Here is a 14,729-nt window from a genome sequence, read left to right as displayed (position 1 = left end):
TGTCATTATAGGGTATTGTGATGCCATTATAGGGTATTGTGATGCCATTATGGGGTATTGTGATGCCATTATAGGGTATTGTGATGCCATTATGGGGTATTGTGATGTCATTATAGGGTATTGTGATGCCATTATGGGGTATTGTGATGTCATTATAGGGTATTGTGATGTCATTATAGGGTATTGTGATGCCATTATGGGGTATTGTGATGCCATTATGGGGTATTGTGATGCCATTATTATGCCATTATGGGGTATTGTGTGATGCCATTATGGGGTATTGTGATGCCATTATGGGGTATTGTGATGCCATTATGGGGTATTGTGATGCATTATAATTGTGATGCCATTATGGGGTATTGTGATGTCATTATAGGGTATTGTGATGTCATTATAGGGTATTGTGATGCCATTATGGGGTATTGTGATGCCATTATGGGGTATTGTGATGTCATTATGGGGTATTGTGATGCCATTATGGGGTATTGTGTGTAGATTGATGAGGGGGAAAAACTATTCATTCCAATTTAGAATGAGGCTGTAACGTAACAAAATGTGAAAAAAGTCAAGGGGTCTGAATACTTTCCCGAATTCACTGTATATTTACATGGATGAATGTGTTAATATAGATTTCTTTTCTGGTGATCTATGTGACAAATTGTTCAATTGGTATGGAACATTGTTGGAGAAAACGTGTGTCTCTTAAAATGACAACGGTGTTGTGTTTAATGAAAAACACCCCACATCCTACTTGACCTCTTGACCTGATGAAATCTCTTCTACCCAGAACCCTCCAGTGTCCAGAACCCCAACGCCATCCACTCTGCCAGGGACGACTTCCTGAAAGTCTACTGGCGCCATGCGTCCGGAGACTTGGACCGTTACGAGGTGGTCATTAAGTACAACAACACGGTGGTCCAGAACCAGACGGTGGCGCGGTCGCAGAACGACTGTGTGTTCAGCTCCCTGGTCCCCGGGAGGCTTTATACAGTCACTGTCAGCACCTGGAGCGGAGAGTACCAGTCCAGTGTTTCTACTGATGGGAGAACGTGTGAGTCTATTAACTACAGTCTGAGAGTACCAGTCCAGTGTTTCTACTGATGGGAGAACGTGTGAGTCTATTAACTACAGTCTGAGAGTACCAGTCCAGTGTTTCTACTGACGGGAGAACGTGTGAGTCTATTAACTACAGTCTGAGAGTACCAGTCCAGTGTTTCTACTGACGGGAGAACGTGTGAGTCTATTAACTACAGTCTGAGAGTACCAGTCCAGTGTTTCTACTGATGGGAGAACGTGTGAGTCTATTAACTACAGTCTGAGAGTACCAGTCCAGTGTTTCTACTGACGGGAGAACGTGTGAGTCTATTAACTACAGTCGGAGAGTACCAGTCCAGTGTTTCTACTGATGGGAGAACGTGTGAGTCTATTAACTACAGTCTGAGAGTACCAGTCCAGTGTTTCTACTGATGGGAGAACGTGTGAGTCTATTAACTACAGTCTGAGAGAACCAGTCCAGTGTTTCTACTGACGGGAGAACGTGTGAGTCTATTAACTACAGTCTGAGAGTACCAGTCCAGTGTTTCTACTGATGGGAGAACGTGTGAGTCTATTAACTACAGTCTGAGAGTACCAGTCCAGTGTTTCTACTGATGGGAGAACGTGTGAGTCTATTAACTACAGTCTGAGAGTACCAGTCCAGTGTTTCTACTGATGGGAGAACGTGTGAGTCTATTAACTACAGTCTGAGAGTACCAGTCCAGTGTTTCTACTGATGGGAGAACGTGTGAGTCTATTAACTACAGTCTGAGAGTACCAGTCCAGTGTTTCTACTGATGGGAGAACGTGTGAGTCTATTAACTACAGTCTGAGAGTACCAGTCCAGTGTTTCTACTGATGGGAGAACTGTGAGTCTAGTCTGAGAGTACCAGTCCAGTGTTTCTACTGACGGGAGAACGTGTGAGTCTATTAACTACAGTCTGAGAGTACCAGTCCAGTGTTTCTACTGATGGGAGAACGTGTGAGTCTATTAACTACAGTCTGAGAGTACCAGTCCAGTGTTTCTACTGATGGGAGAACGTGTGAGTCTATTAACTACAGTCTGAGAGTACCAGTGTTTCAGTGGGAGAACGTGTGAGTCTAACTGATGGAGAGAACTGTGTCCAGTGTTTCTACTGATGGGAGAACGTGTGAGTCTATTAACTACAGTCTGAGAGTACCAGTCCAGTGTTTCTACTGATGGGAGAACATGTGAGTCTATTAACTACAGTCTGAGAGTACCAGTCCAGTGTTTCTACTGATGGGAGAACATGTGAGTCTATTAACTACAGTCTGAGAGTACCAGTCCAGTGTTTCTACTGATGGGAGAACGTGTTCTATTAACTAGTCTGAGAGTACCAGTCCAGTGTTTCTACTGACGGGAGAACGTGTGAGTCTATTAACTACAGTCTGAGAGTACCAGTCCAGTGTTTCTACTGATGGGAGAACGTGTGAGTCTATTAACTACAGTCTGAGAGTACCAGTCCAGTGTTTCTACTGACGGGAGAACGTGTGAGTCTATTAACTACAGTCTGAGAGTACCAGTCCAGTGTTTCTACTGATGGGAGAACGTGTGAGTCTATTAACTACAGTCTGAGAGTACCAGTCCAGTGTTTCTACTGACGGGAGAACGTGTGAGTCTATTAACTACAGTCTGAGAGTACCAGTCCAGTGTTTCTACTGATGGGAGAACGTGTGAGTCTATTAACTACAGTCTGAGAGTACCAGTCCAGTGTTTCTACTGACGGGAGAACTGTGAGTCTATTAACTACAGTCTGAGAGTACCAGTCCAGTGTTTCTACTGATGGGAGAACGTGTGAGTCTATTAACTACAGTCTGAGAGTACCAGTCCTACTGTGGGAGAACGTGTGAGTCTACTACAGTCTGAGAGTACAGAGAACGTGTGAGTCTATTAACTACAGTCTGAGAGTACCAGTCCAGTGTTTCTACTGATGGGAGAACGTGTGAGTCTATTAACTACAGTCTGAGAGTACCAGTCCAGTGTTTCTACTGATGGGAGAACGTGTGAGTCTATTAACTACAGTCTGAGAGTACCAGTCCAGTGTTTCTACTGATGGGAGAACGTGTGAGTCTATTAACTACAGTCTGAGAGTGTCCAGTGTTTCTACTGATAGAGAACGTGTGAGTCTATTAACTACAGTCTGAGAGTACCAGTCCAGTGTTTCTACTGATGGGAGAACGTGTGAGTCTATTAACTACAGTCTGAGAGTCTATTAGACTACAGTCTGAGAGTACCAGTCCAGTGTTTCTACTGATGGGAGAACGTGTGAGTCTATTATCCAGTGTTTCTACTGACGGGAGTCTAAACTACAGTCTGTACCAGAGTGTTTCTATTAACGTAGTCAGTCTGAGAGTACCAGTCCAGTGTTTCTACTGACGGGAGAACGTGTGAGTCTATTAACTACAGTCTGAGAGTACCAGTCCAGTGTTTCTACTGATGGGAGAACGTGTGAGTCTATTATACAGTCTGAGAGTACCAGTCCTACAGTCTGAGAGTGTTTTAACTACAGTCTGAGAGTACCAGTCCAGTGTTTCTACTGATGGGAGAACGTGTGAGTCTATTAACTACAGTCTGAGAGTCTATTAACCAGTCTGAGTGTTTCTAGTCCAGTGTTTCTACTGGGTGTGAGTCTATTAACTACAGTCTGAGAGTACCAGTCCAGTGTTTCTACTGACAGAACGTGTGAGTCTGTCTGAGAGTACTACAGTCCCAGTCCAGTGTTTCTACTGAAGGGAGAACGTGTGAGTCTATTAACTACAGTCTGAGAGTACCAGTCCAGTGTTTCTATGACGGGAGAACGTGTGAGTCTATTAACTACAGTCTGAGAGTACCAGTCCAGTGTTTCAGTGTTTCTACTGACGGTGATGCTAGAACGTCTGAGAGTCTATTAACTACAGTCTGAGAGTACCAGTCCAGTGTTTCTACTGATGGGAGAACGTGTGAGTCTATTAACTACAGTCTGAGAGTACCAGTCCAGTGTTTCTACTGACGGGAGAACGTGTGAGTCTATTAACTACAGTCTGAGAGTACCAGTCCAGTGTTTCTACTGATGGGAGAGAACGTGTGAGTCTATTAACTACAGTCTGAGAGTACCAGTCCAGTGTTTCTACTGATGGGAGAACGTGTGAGTCTATTAACTACAGTCTGAGAGTACCATTAACTGATGGGACAGTGATGTCTGATTAGTACCAGTCCAGTGTTTCTACTGATGGGAGAACGTGTGAGTCTATTAACTACAGTCTGAGAGTACCAGTCCAGTGTTTCTACTGACGGGAGAACGTGTGAGTCTATTAACTACAGTCTGAGAGTACCAGTCCAGTGTTTCTACTGACGGGAGAACGTGTGAGTCTATTAACTACAGTCTGAGAGTACCAGTCCAGTGTTTCTACTGATGGGAGAACGTGTGAGTCTATTAACTACAGTCTGAGAGTCTATTAACTACAGTCTGAGAGTACCAGTCCAGTGTTTCTACTGACGGGAGAACGTGTGAGTCTATTAACTACAGTCTGAGAGTACCAGTCCAGTGTTTCTACTGACGGGAGAACGTGTGAGTCTATTAACTACAGTCTGAGAGTACCAGTCCAGTGTTTCTACTGATGGGAGAACGTGTGAGTCTATTAACTACAGTCTGATGGGAGAGTACCAGTCTGAGAGTACAGTGTTTCTACTGATGGGAGAACGTGTGAGTCTATTAACTACAGTCTGAGAGTACCAGTCCAGTGTTTCTACTGATGGGAGAACGTGTGAGTCTATTAACTACAGTCTGAGAGTACCAGAGTGTTTCTACTGACGGAGAACTGTAGTACCAGTCCAGTGTTTCTACTGATGGGAGAACGTGTGAGTCTATTAACTACAGTCTGAGAGTACCAGTCCAGTGTTTCTACTGATGGGAGAAACGTGTGAGTCTATTAACTACAGTCTGAGAGTACCAGTCCAGTGTTTCTACTGAGAACGGGAGAACGTGTGAGTCTATTAACTACAGTCTGAGAGTACCAGTCCAGTGTTTCTACTGATGGGAGAACGTGTGAGTCTATTAACTACAGTCTGAGAGTACCAGTCCAGTGTTTCTACTGATGGGAGAACGTGTGAGTCTATTAACTACAGTCTGAGAGTACCAGTCCAGTGTTTCTACTGATGGGAGAACGTGTGAGTCTATTAACTACAGTCTGAGAGTACCAGTCCAGTGTTTCTACTGACGGGAGAACGTGTGAGTCTATTAACTACAGTCTGAGAGTACCAGTCCAGTGTTTCTACTGATGGGAGAACGTGTGAGTCTATTAACTACAGTCTGAGAGTACCAGTCCAGTGTTTCTACTGATGGGAGAACGTGTGAGTCTATTAACTACAGTCTGAGAGTACCAGTCCAGTGTTTCTACTGATGGGAGAACGTGTGAGTCTATTAACTACAGTCTGAGAGTACCAGTCCAGTGTTTCTACTGATGGGAGAACGTGTGAGTCTATTAACTACAGTCTGAGAGTACCAGTCCAGTGTTTCTACTGATGGGAGAACGTGTGAGTCTATTAACTACAGTCTGAGAGTACCAGTCCAGTGTTTTTCTACTGATGGGAGAACGTGTGAGTCTATTAACTACAGTCTGAGAGTACCAGTCCAGTGTTTCTACTGATGGGAGAACGTGTGAGTCTATTAACTACAGTCTGAGAGTACCAGTCCAGTGTTTCTACTGATGGGAGAACGTGTGAGTCTATTAACTACAGTCTGAGAGTACCAGTCCAGTGTTTCTACTGATGGGAGAACGTGTGAGTCTATTAACTACAGTCTGAGAGTACCAGTCCAGTGTTTCTACTGATGGGAGAACGTGTGAGTCTATTAACTACAGTCTGAGAGTACCAGTCCAGTGTTTCTACTGATGGGAGAACGTGTGAGTCTATTAACTACAGTCTGAGAGTACCAGTCCAGTGTTTCTACTGATGGGAGAACGTGTGAGTCTAGTCTGAGTACCAGTTTCTACTGATGGGAGAACGTGTGAGTCTATTAACTACAGTCTGAGAGTACCAGTCCAGTGTTTCTACTGATGGGAGAACGTGTGAGTCTATTAACTACAGTCTGAGAGTACCAGTCCAGTGTTTCTACTGATGGGAGAACGTGTGAGTCTATTAACTACAGTCTGTCTGAGAGTACCAGTCCAGTGTTTCTACTGATGGGAGAACGTGTGAGTCTATTAACTACAGTCTGAGAGTACCAGTCCAGTGTTTCTACTGATGGGAGAACGTGTGAGTCTATTAAGTCTGACCAGTCTGTTTCTAGAGTACTATTAACTACAGTCTGAGAGTACCAGTCCAGTGTTTCTACTGATGGGAGAACGTGTGAGTCTATTAACTACAGTCTGAGAGTACCAGTCCAGTGTTTCTACTGATGGGAGAACGTGTGAGTCTAGTCTGATCTAACTACAGTCTGAGAGTACCAGTCCAGTGTTTCTACTGATGGGAGAACGTGTGAGTCTATTAACTACAGTCTGAGAGTACCAGTCTGAGAGTACCAGTCCAGTGTTTCTACTGATGGGAGAACGTGTGAGTCTATTAACTACAGTCTGAGAGTACCAGTCCAGTGTTTCTACTGACGAGAGAACGTTAAACTACAGTCTGAGAGTACCAGTCCAGTGTTTCTACTGATGGGAGAACGTGTGAGTCTATTAACTACAGTCTGAGAGTACCAGTCCAGTGTTTCTACTGATGGGAGAACGTGTGAGTCTATTAACTACAGTCTGAGAGTACCAGTCCAGTGTTTCTACTGATGGAGAACGTGTGAGTCTATTAACTACAGTCTGAGAGTACCAGTCCAGTGTTTCTACTGACGGGAGAACGTGTGAGTCTATTAACTACAGTCTATTCTATTAACTACAGTCTGAGAGTACCAGTCCAGTGTTTCTACTGATGGGAGAACGTGTGAGTCTATTAACTACAGTCTGAGAGTACCAGTCCAGTGTTTCTACTGATGGGAGAACGTGTGAGTCTATTAACTACAGTCTGAGAGTCTATTAACTACAGTCTGAGAGTACCAGTCCAGTGTTTCTACTGATGGGAGAACGTGTGAGTCTATTAACTACAGTCTGAGAGTACCAGTCCAGTGTTTCTACTGATGGGAGAACGTGTGAGTCTATTAACTACAGTCTGAGAGTACCAGTCCAGTGTTTCTACTGATGGGAGAACGTGTGAGTCTATTAACTACAGTCTGAGAGTACCAGTCCAGTGTTTCTACTGATGGGAGAACGTGGGAGAACTACAGTGTGAGTCTATTAACTACAGTCTGAGAGTACCAGTCCAGTGTTTCTACTGATGGGAGAACGTGTGAGTCTATTAACTACAGTCTGAGAGTACCAGTCCAGTGTTTCTACTGATGGGAGAACGTGTGAGTCTATTAACTACAGTCTGAGAGTACCAGTCTGAGAGTGTGAGTCTATTAACTACAGTCTGAGAGTACCAGTCCAGTGTTTCTACTGATGGGAGAACGTGTGAGTCTATTAACTACAGTCTGAGAGTACCAGTCCAGTGTTTCTACTGATGGGAGAACTACAGTGAGTCTATTAACTACAGTCTGAGAGTACCAGTCCAGTGTTTCTACTGATGGGAGAACGTGTGAGTCTATTAACTACAGTCTGAGTACCAGTGTTTCCAGTGTTTCTACAGTCTGACCAGGAGAACGTGTGAGTCTATTAACTACAGTCTGAGAGTACCAGTACCAGTGTTTCTACTGATGGGAGAACGTGTGAGTCTATTAACTACAGTCTGAGAGTACCAGTCCAGTGTTTCTACTGATGGGAGAACGTGTGAGTCTATTAACTACAGTCTGAGAGTACCAGTCCAGTGTTTCTACTGATGGGAGAACGTGTGAGTCTATTAACTACAGTCTGAGAGTACCAGTCCAGTGTTTCTACTGATGGGAGAACGTGTGAGTCTATTAACTACAGTCTGAGAGTCTATTAACTACAGTCTGAGAGTACCAGTCCAGTGTTTCTACTGATGGGAGAACATGTGAGTCTATTAACTACAGTCTGTGAGTCTGTGTCTGTTGCTACTGCAGTGTTGGTAGAAGTAAAATGCTGTGCTGCTGAGTTTTCTGTGTGGCCAAGTCCACAGAAAACCAATATACAACTTATTTGGGAGAATTTGTAGGTGTGATATCTAGAATTCGGCGCATGAGAATTGTACCTACGATCACATTCAGTAACATTTTGGCAGTGCAAAGTTAACCTTAAACTAGTGGGCATCATGGGTCAGATTCCCCTCAGCCAACCAAACCATTGAGCCCTTTAGTGTTCTGTGAATAGTTGAAATGTTTAAATAAAGTTGTATTTGACTGTCTCCGTAGTCCCCTCTGCGGTGCGGAGCCTGGCCCTTGGTGACAGTGGTACAGGTGATCTGGTGGTCACATGGTCTCCAGCGCTGGGGGACGTTGATCACTACGAGGTCCAGATCCTCTTCAACGACACGCGGGTTTACCCGCCCGTAACCCTGGGCAACGAGGCCCGTGACCACCGCCTGGCCTCGCTCACCCCGGGACGCCTGTACAAGATGGTGGTGTCCACCTTCAGTGGACCCAACCAGAGACCTCAGTTCATCGAGGGCAGGACAGGTCAGTAGGGGAACAGAGTGGGCAGCTGCTTGGTTTTCCAAATAACCTCACATTGTGTTTCATAGCATTTCAGTCACAGGTATTTCAGGTAAAACAACAGAATAACCTTTTGTTATCACTTCATTCCGTAGAACATCATCTAACCTTTTGTTATCACTTCATTCCGTAGAACATCATCTAACCTTTTGTTATCACTTCATTCCGTAGAACATCATCTAACCTTTTGTTATCACTTCATTCCGTAGAACATCATCTAACCTTTTGTTATCACTTCATTCCGTAGAACATCATCTAACCTTTTGTTATCACTTCATTCCGTAGAACATCATCTAACCTTTTGTTATCACTTCATTCCGTAGAACATCATCTAACCTTTTGTTATCACTTCATTCCGTAGAACATCATCTAACCTTTTGTTATCACTTCATTCCGTAGAACATCATCTAACCTTTTGTTATCACTTCATTCCGTAGAACATCATCTAACCTTTTGTTATCACTTCATTCCGTAGAACATCATCTAACCTTTTGTTATCACTTCATTCCGTAGAACATCATCTAACCTTTTGTTATCACTTCATTCCGTAGAACATCATCTAAAGATTTTAAAATAAAAAAACACCACATTGTTTTTTTTGGCCAGTCTTCAACTTATTTTTTTATAAGTGATCCACATTGTGACCCATCTCCATTCTCCTCCCCCTTTCACTCCTGTCTCTCTGCCTTCCCTCATTCCCCAGCCAGGTGAGGAACATGCCCGGCCAGGGAGCAGGCTGCCAGCCTGAGGGTGTCCTGGACCTGGTGATGGAGACGTGGACATGTACACCGTGTCCCTATCCCAGGGATCACACCATCTGGAGACCAGACCTGTCCCCAAACATGTCACTGAGCTAGACTTCATCTGGTACCAGGACATCATCTTCAACCCTTTGTGGATCACTGGTCAATAATTCAACAACTACTGGAGAACATGATCTAAAGAATAGCAGAGGGAATAGGAGAGGAAATAGGAGAGGGAGGGGAATAGCAGAGGGAATAGGAGAGGAAATAAGAGGGAATGGGAGGAGAATAGGAGAGGGAATGGGAGGAGAATAGGAGAGGGAATGGGAGGAGAATAGGAGAGGGAATGGGAGGAGAATAGGAGGGGGAATGGGAGGAGAATAGTGGGAGGAGAATAGGAGAGGGAATGGGAGGAGAATAGGAGAGGGAATGGGAGGAGAATAGGAGAGGGAATGGGAGGAGAATAGGAGAGGGAATGGGAGGAGAATATGAGAGGGAATGGGAGGGGAATGGAGAGGGAATGTGAGGAGAATAGGAGAGGGAATGGGAGGAGAATAGGAGAGGGAATGGGAGGAGAATAGGAGAGGGAATGGGAGGAGAATAGGAGAATGGGAGGGGAATAGGAGAGGGAATGGGAGGGAATAGGAGAGGGAATGGGAGGGGAATAGGAGGAGAGGGAATGGAGAGGGGAATCTGGGGGGAATATGAGAGGGAATGGGAGGAATAGGAGAGGGAATGGGAGGGGAATAGGAGAGGGAATGGGAGGGAATAGGAGAGGGAATGGGAGGAGAATAGGAGAGGAATGGGAGGAGAATAGGAGAGAGAGGCGATGGAGAGGGAATGCAGGAGAATAGGAGCCTGAGGGGGTCCTAGGAGGGGGGATGGGAGGAGAATAGGAGTGTCCCTAGGGAGGAGATCACACCTTCTGGGAGGGAGGAGGAGACCAGGGAGGGAGGAGACAGCAGGGAGGGAGGAGAGGCTGGAGGGAGGAGAGGCAGGGGAGGGAGGGAGGGAGGAGGAGGCAGGGGAGGGAGGGAGGCAGGGAGGGAGGAGAGGCAGGGAGGGAGGAGGGGCAGGGAGGGAGGAGAGGCAGGGAGGGAGGGAGAGGCAGGGAGGGAGGAGGAGGCAGGGAGGGGAGGAGGCAGGGAGGGAGGAGGGCAGGGAGGGAGGAGAGGCAGGGAGGGAGGAGAGGCAGGGAGGGAGGAGAGGCAGGGAGGGAGGAGAGGGAGGGGGGGAGGAGAGGCAGGGAGGGAGGAGAGGCAGGGAGGGAGGAGAGGCAGGGAGGGAGGAGAGGCAGGGAGGGAGGAGAGGAGGGAGGGAGGAGGGCAGGGAGGAGGGAGGCAGAGGGAGGAGGAGAGGCAGGGAGGGAGGAGAAGGGAGGGAGGGAGGGGAGAGGGAGGGAGGGGAGGCAGGGAGGGAGGGGAGGCAGGGAGGGGAAGAGGCAGGGAGGGAGGGAGGCAGGGAGGGAATAGGGAGGGAGGAAAGGGAGGGAGGGAGGGAATAGGAGAGGAGAGGCAGGGAGGGAGGAGAATAGGGAGGGAGGAGAGGCAGGGAGGAGAGAGGCAGGGAGGGAGGAGAGGCAGGGAGGGAGGAGAGGCAGGGGGAGAGGGAGGGGAGAGGCAGGGAGGGAGGGAGGAGAATAGGAGGGAGGGAATGGGAGGGAGGAGAGGCAGGGAGGGAGAGAGGCAGGGAGGGAGGGGAGGAGAGGGAGGGGAGGGAGGAGGAGGGAGGGGGAGGGGAGGCAGGGAGGGAGGAGAGGCAGGGAAGGGGAGGAGGGAGGCAGGGGAGGAGGAGAGGCAGGGAGGGAGGAGAGGCAGGGAGGGAGGAGAGGCAGGGAGGGAGGAGAGGCAGGGAGGAGGAGAGGCAGGGAGGGAGGAGGGGAGGAGGGCAGGGAGGGAGGAGAGGCAGGGAGGGAGGAGGAGGCAGGGAGGGAGGGAGGAGGGCAGGGGGCAGGGAGGGAGGAGAGGCAGGGAGGGAGGAGAGGCAGGGAGGGAGGAGAGGGGGGAGGAGGAGAGGCAGGGAGGGAGGAGAGGCAGGGGAGGAGGAGAGGGAGGGAGGAGAGGAGGGAGGGAGGAGAGGCAGGGAGGGGAGGAGAGGCAGGGAGGAGAGGAGGAGGGCAGGGAGGGAGGAGAGGCAGGGAGGGAGGAGAGGCAGGGAGGGAGGAGAGGCAGGGAGGGAGGAGGAGGGAGGGAGGAGAGGCAGGGAGGGAGGAGAGGCAGGGAGGGAGGGAGGGGGGAGGGAGGAGAGGCAGGGAGGGAGGAGAGGCAGGGAGGGAGGGGGCAGGGAGGGAGGAGAGGCAGGGAGGGAGGAGAGGCAGGGAGGGAGGAGGGGAGGCAGGGAGGGGAGGGGGAGGGCAGGGAGGGAGGGGAGGCAGGGGAGGAGAGGCAGGGAGGGAGGAGAGGGAGGGAGGGGCAGGGAGGGGAGGCAGGGGAGGGAGGAGAGGCAGGGAGGGAGGAGAGGCAGGGAGGAGGAGAGGCAGGGAGGAGGAGAGGCAGGGAGGGAGGAGAGGCAGGGAGGGAGGAGGCAGGGAGGGAGGGAGGGAGGGGAGGCAGGGGAGGGAGGAGGGAGGGAGGAGAGGCAGGGAGGGAGGAGAGGCAGGGAGGGAGGAGAGGCAGGGAGGGAGGGGAGGCAGGGAGGGAGGGAGGCAGGGAGGAGGCAGGGAGGGGGAGGGAGGAGAGGCAGGGAGGGAGGAGAGGCAGGGAGGGAGGAGAGGCAGGGAGGGAGGGAGGAGGCAGGGAGGGAGGAGGGCAGGGAGGGAGGAGAGGCAGGGAGGGAGGAGAGGCAGGGAGGGAGGAGAGGCAGGGAGGGAGGAGGAGGAGGGAGGGAGGGGGAGGAGGGGGGGAGGGAGGAGGCAGGGAGGGGGAGGCAGGGAGGGAGGAGAGGCAGGGAGGGAGGAGAGGCAGGGAGGGAGGAGAGGCAGGGAGGAGGGAGGGAGGGAGGAGAGGCAGGGAGGGAGGAGAGGCAGGGAGGGAGGGAGGAGGCAGGGAGGGAGGGAGGGAGGAGGCAGGGAGGGGAGGGAGGAGGGGAGGGAGGGAGGGAGGCAGGGAGGGAGGGAGGAGGCAGGCAGGAGGGAGGAGAGGCAGGGAGGGGAGGAGAGGCAGGGAGGGAGGAGAGGCAGGGAGGGAGGAGAGGCAGGGAGGGAGGGAGGGGGAGGAGGGCAGGGAGGGAGGAGAGGCAGGGAGGGAGGAGAGAGGGAGGGAGGAGAGGCAGGGAGGGAGGAGAGGCAGGGAGGGAGGAGAGGCAGGGGGAGGGAGGAGGGAGGGAGGGAGGAGGGAGGGAGGGAGGAGGGAGGCAGGGAGGGAGGGATGAGAGGCAGGGGGAGGGAGGAGGGCAGGGAGGGAGGAGAGGCAGGGAGGGAGGGAGAGGCAGGGAGGAGAGGGAGGGGAGAGGGAGGAGAGGCAGGGAGGGGAGGGGAGGCAGGGAGGGAGGAGAGGCAGGGAGGGGAGGAGAGGCAGGGAGGGAGGGGGAGGAGGAGGGCAGGGAGGGAGGAGAGGGAGGGAGAGGCAGGGAGGGAGGAGAGGCAGGGAGGGAGGAGAGGCAGGGAGGGAGGAGAGGCAGGGAGGGAGGAGAGGCAGGGAGGGAGGAGAGGCAGGGAGGGGAGGAGAGGCAGGGGGGAGGAGAGGCAGGGAGGGAGGAGAGGCAGGGAGGGAGGAGAGGCAGGGAGGAGGAGGCAGGGAGGGAGGAGAGGCAGGGAGGGAGGGAGGGAGGAGGCAGGGAGGGAGGAGAGGCAGGGAGGGAGGAGAGGCAGGGAGGGAGGCAGGAGGGAGGGAGGGAGGGAGGGCAGGGGGAGGAGAGGCAGGGAGGGAGGAGGCAGGGGAGGGAGGAGGGCAGGGAGGGAGGAGAGGCAGGGAGGGAGGAGAGGGGGAGGGAGGGGAGGCAGGGGAGGGAGGAGAGGCAGGGAGGGAGGAGGCAGGGAGGGAGGAGGAGAGGCAGGGAGGGAGGAGAGGCAGGGAGGGAGGAGAGGCAGGGAGGGAGGAGAGGCAGGGAGGGAGGAGAGGCAGGGAGGGAGGGGACAGTTTAGTCCCTGAGTGAAACACTGGTCAATAACAGCAGTGCTACTGGATGAACAGGTGAATGCTCAGAATATACCTGTATGATAAAACATCGTTTGGACTGGAGCCATTAAGACACACAGGGCTTTTCTTGAATTATAGCGGAACAACAGTTGTCATTATCATCAACAGTTGTCATTATCATCAACAGTTGTCATTATCATCAACAGTTGTCATTGTCATTTGTCGTCTTCATGGAAAAGTCTAACTCTAAAATCATTGGAAACTGATTCTCTTCATAACAAGTTCAGAGATCATGAATACTGCAATATAACCCTCCCAGCCATGGGTGATGTCTAACCTCTCCCTGGATCTGTCCAATCCCCTCCCAGCCATGGGTGATGTCTAACCTCTCCCAGGATCTGTCCAATCCCCTCCCAGCCATGGGTGATGTCTAACCTCTCCCAGGATCTGTCCAATCCCCTCCCAGCCATGGGTGATGTCTAAACTCTCCCTGGATCTGTCCAATCCCCTCCCAGCCATGGGGGATGTCTAACCTCTCCCAGGATCTGTCCAATCCCCTCACAGCCATGGGTGATGTCTAACCTCTCCCAGGATCTGTCCAATCCCCTCCCAGCCATGGGTGATGTCTAAACTCTCCCTGGATCTGTCCAATCCCCTCCCAGCCATGGGGGATGTCTAACCTCTCCCTGGATCTGTCCAATCCCCTCCCAGCCATGGGTGATGTCTAACCTCTCCCTGGATCTGTCCAATCCCCTTCCAGCCATGGGGATGTCTAACCTCTCCCTGGATCTGTCCAATCCCCTCCCAGCCATGGGTGATGTCTAACCTCTCCCAGGATCTGTCCAATCCCCTCCCAGCCATGGGTGATGTCTAAACTCTCCCTGGATCTGTCCAATCCCCTCCCAGCCATGGGGGATGTCTAACCTCTCCCAGGATCTGTCCAATCCCCTCCCAGCCATGGGTGATGTCTAACCTCTCCCAGGATCTGTCCAATCCCCTCCCAGCCATGGGTGATGTCTAACCTCTCCCTGGATCTGTCCAATCCCCTCCCAGCCATGGGTGATGTCTAACCTCTCCCTGGATCTGTCCAATCCCCTCCCAGCCATGGGGATGTCTAACCTCTCCCTGGATCTGTCCAATCCCCTTCCAGCCATGGGGATGTCTAACCTCTCCCTGGATCTGTCCAATCCCCTCCCAGCCATGGGGGATGTCTAACCTCTCCCTGGATCTGTCCAATCCCCTCCCAGCCATGGGTGATGTCTAACCTCTCCCTGGATCTGTCCAAT

The 14,729-nt window shown here is 51.1% G+C and overlaps 1 protein-coding gene across 1 annotated transcript in view; it reads left to right on the top strand.

Moving 5' to 3' along the window:
* LOC118381850 (receptor-type tyrosine-protein phosphatase beta-like) overlaps positions 1 to 14,729 on the top strand; it is a 147,917-nt gene that overhangs the window by 39,077 nt on the left and 94,111 nt on the right. The window contains exons 9-11 of the mRNA XM_052514573.1: positions 788 to 1,051; positions 8,385 to 8,655; positions 9,388 to 9,467. Coding sequence (XP_052370533.1) covers positions 788 to 1,051; positions 8,385 to 8,655; positions 9,388 to 9,467 — 615 coding nt within the window. The remainder of the gene's footprint in view (positions 1 to 787; positions 1,052 to 8,384; positions 8,656 to 9,387; positions 9,468 to 14,729) is intronic.

This window comes from Oncorhynchus keta, unplaced genomic scaffold (assembly GCF_023373465.1).
Source record: "Oncorhynchus keta strain PuntledgeMale-10-30-2019 unplaced genomic scaffold, Oket_V2 Un_scaffold_180_pilon_pilon, whole genome shotgun sequence".
Classification (NCBI taxonomy): domain Eukaryota; kingdom Metazoa; phylum Chordata; class Actinopteri; order Salmoniformes; family Salmonidae; genus Oncorhynchus; species Oncorhynchus keta.
This window is presented reverse-complemented; position numbering and strand designations above follow the sequence as displayed.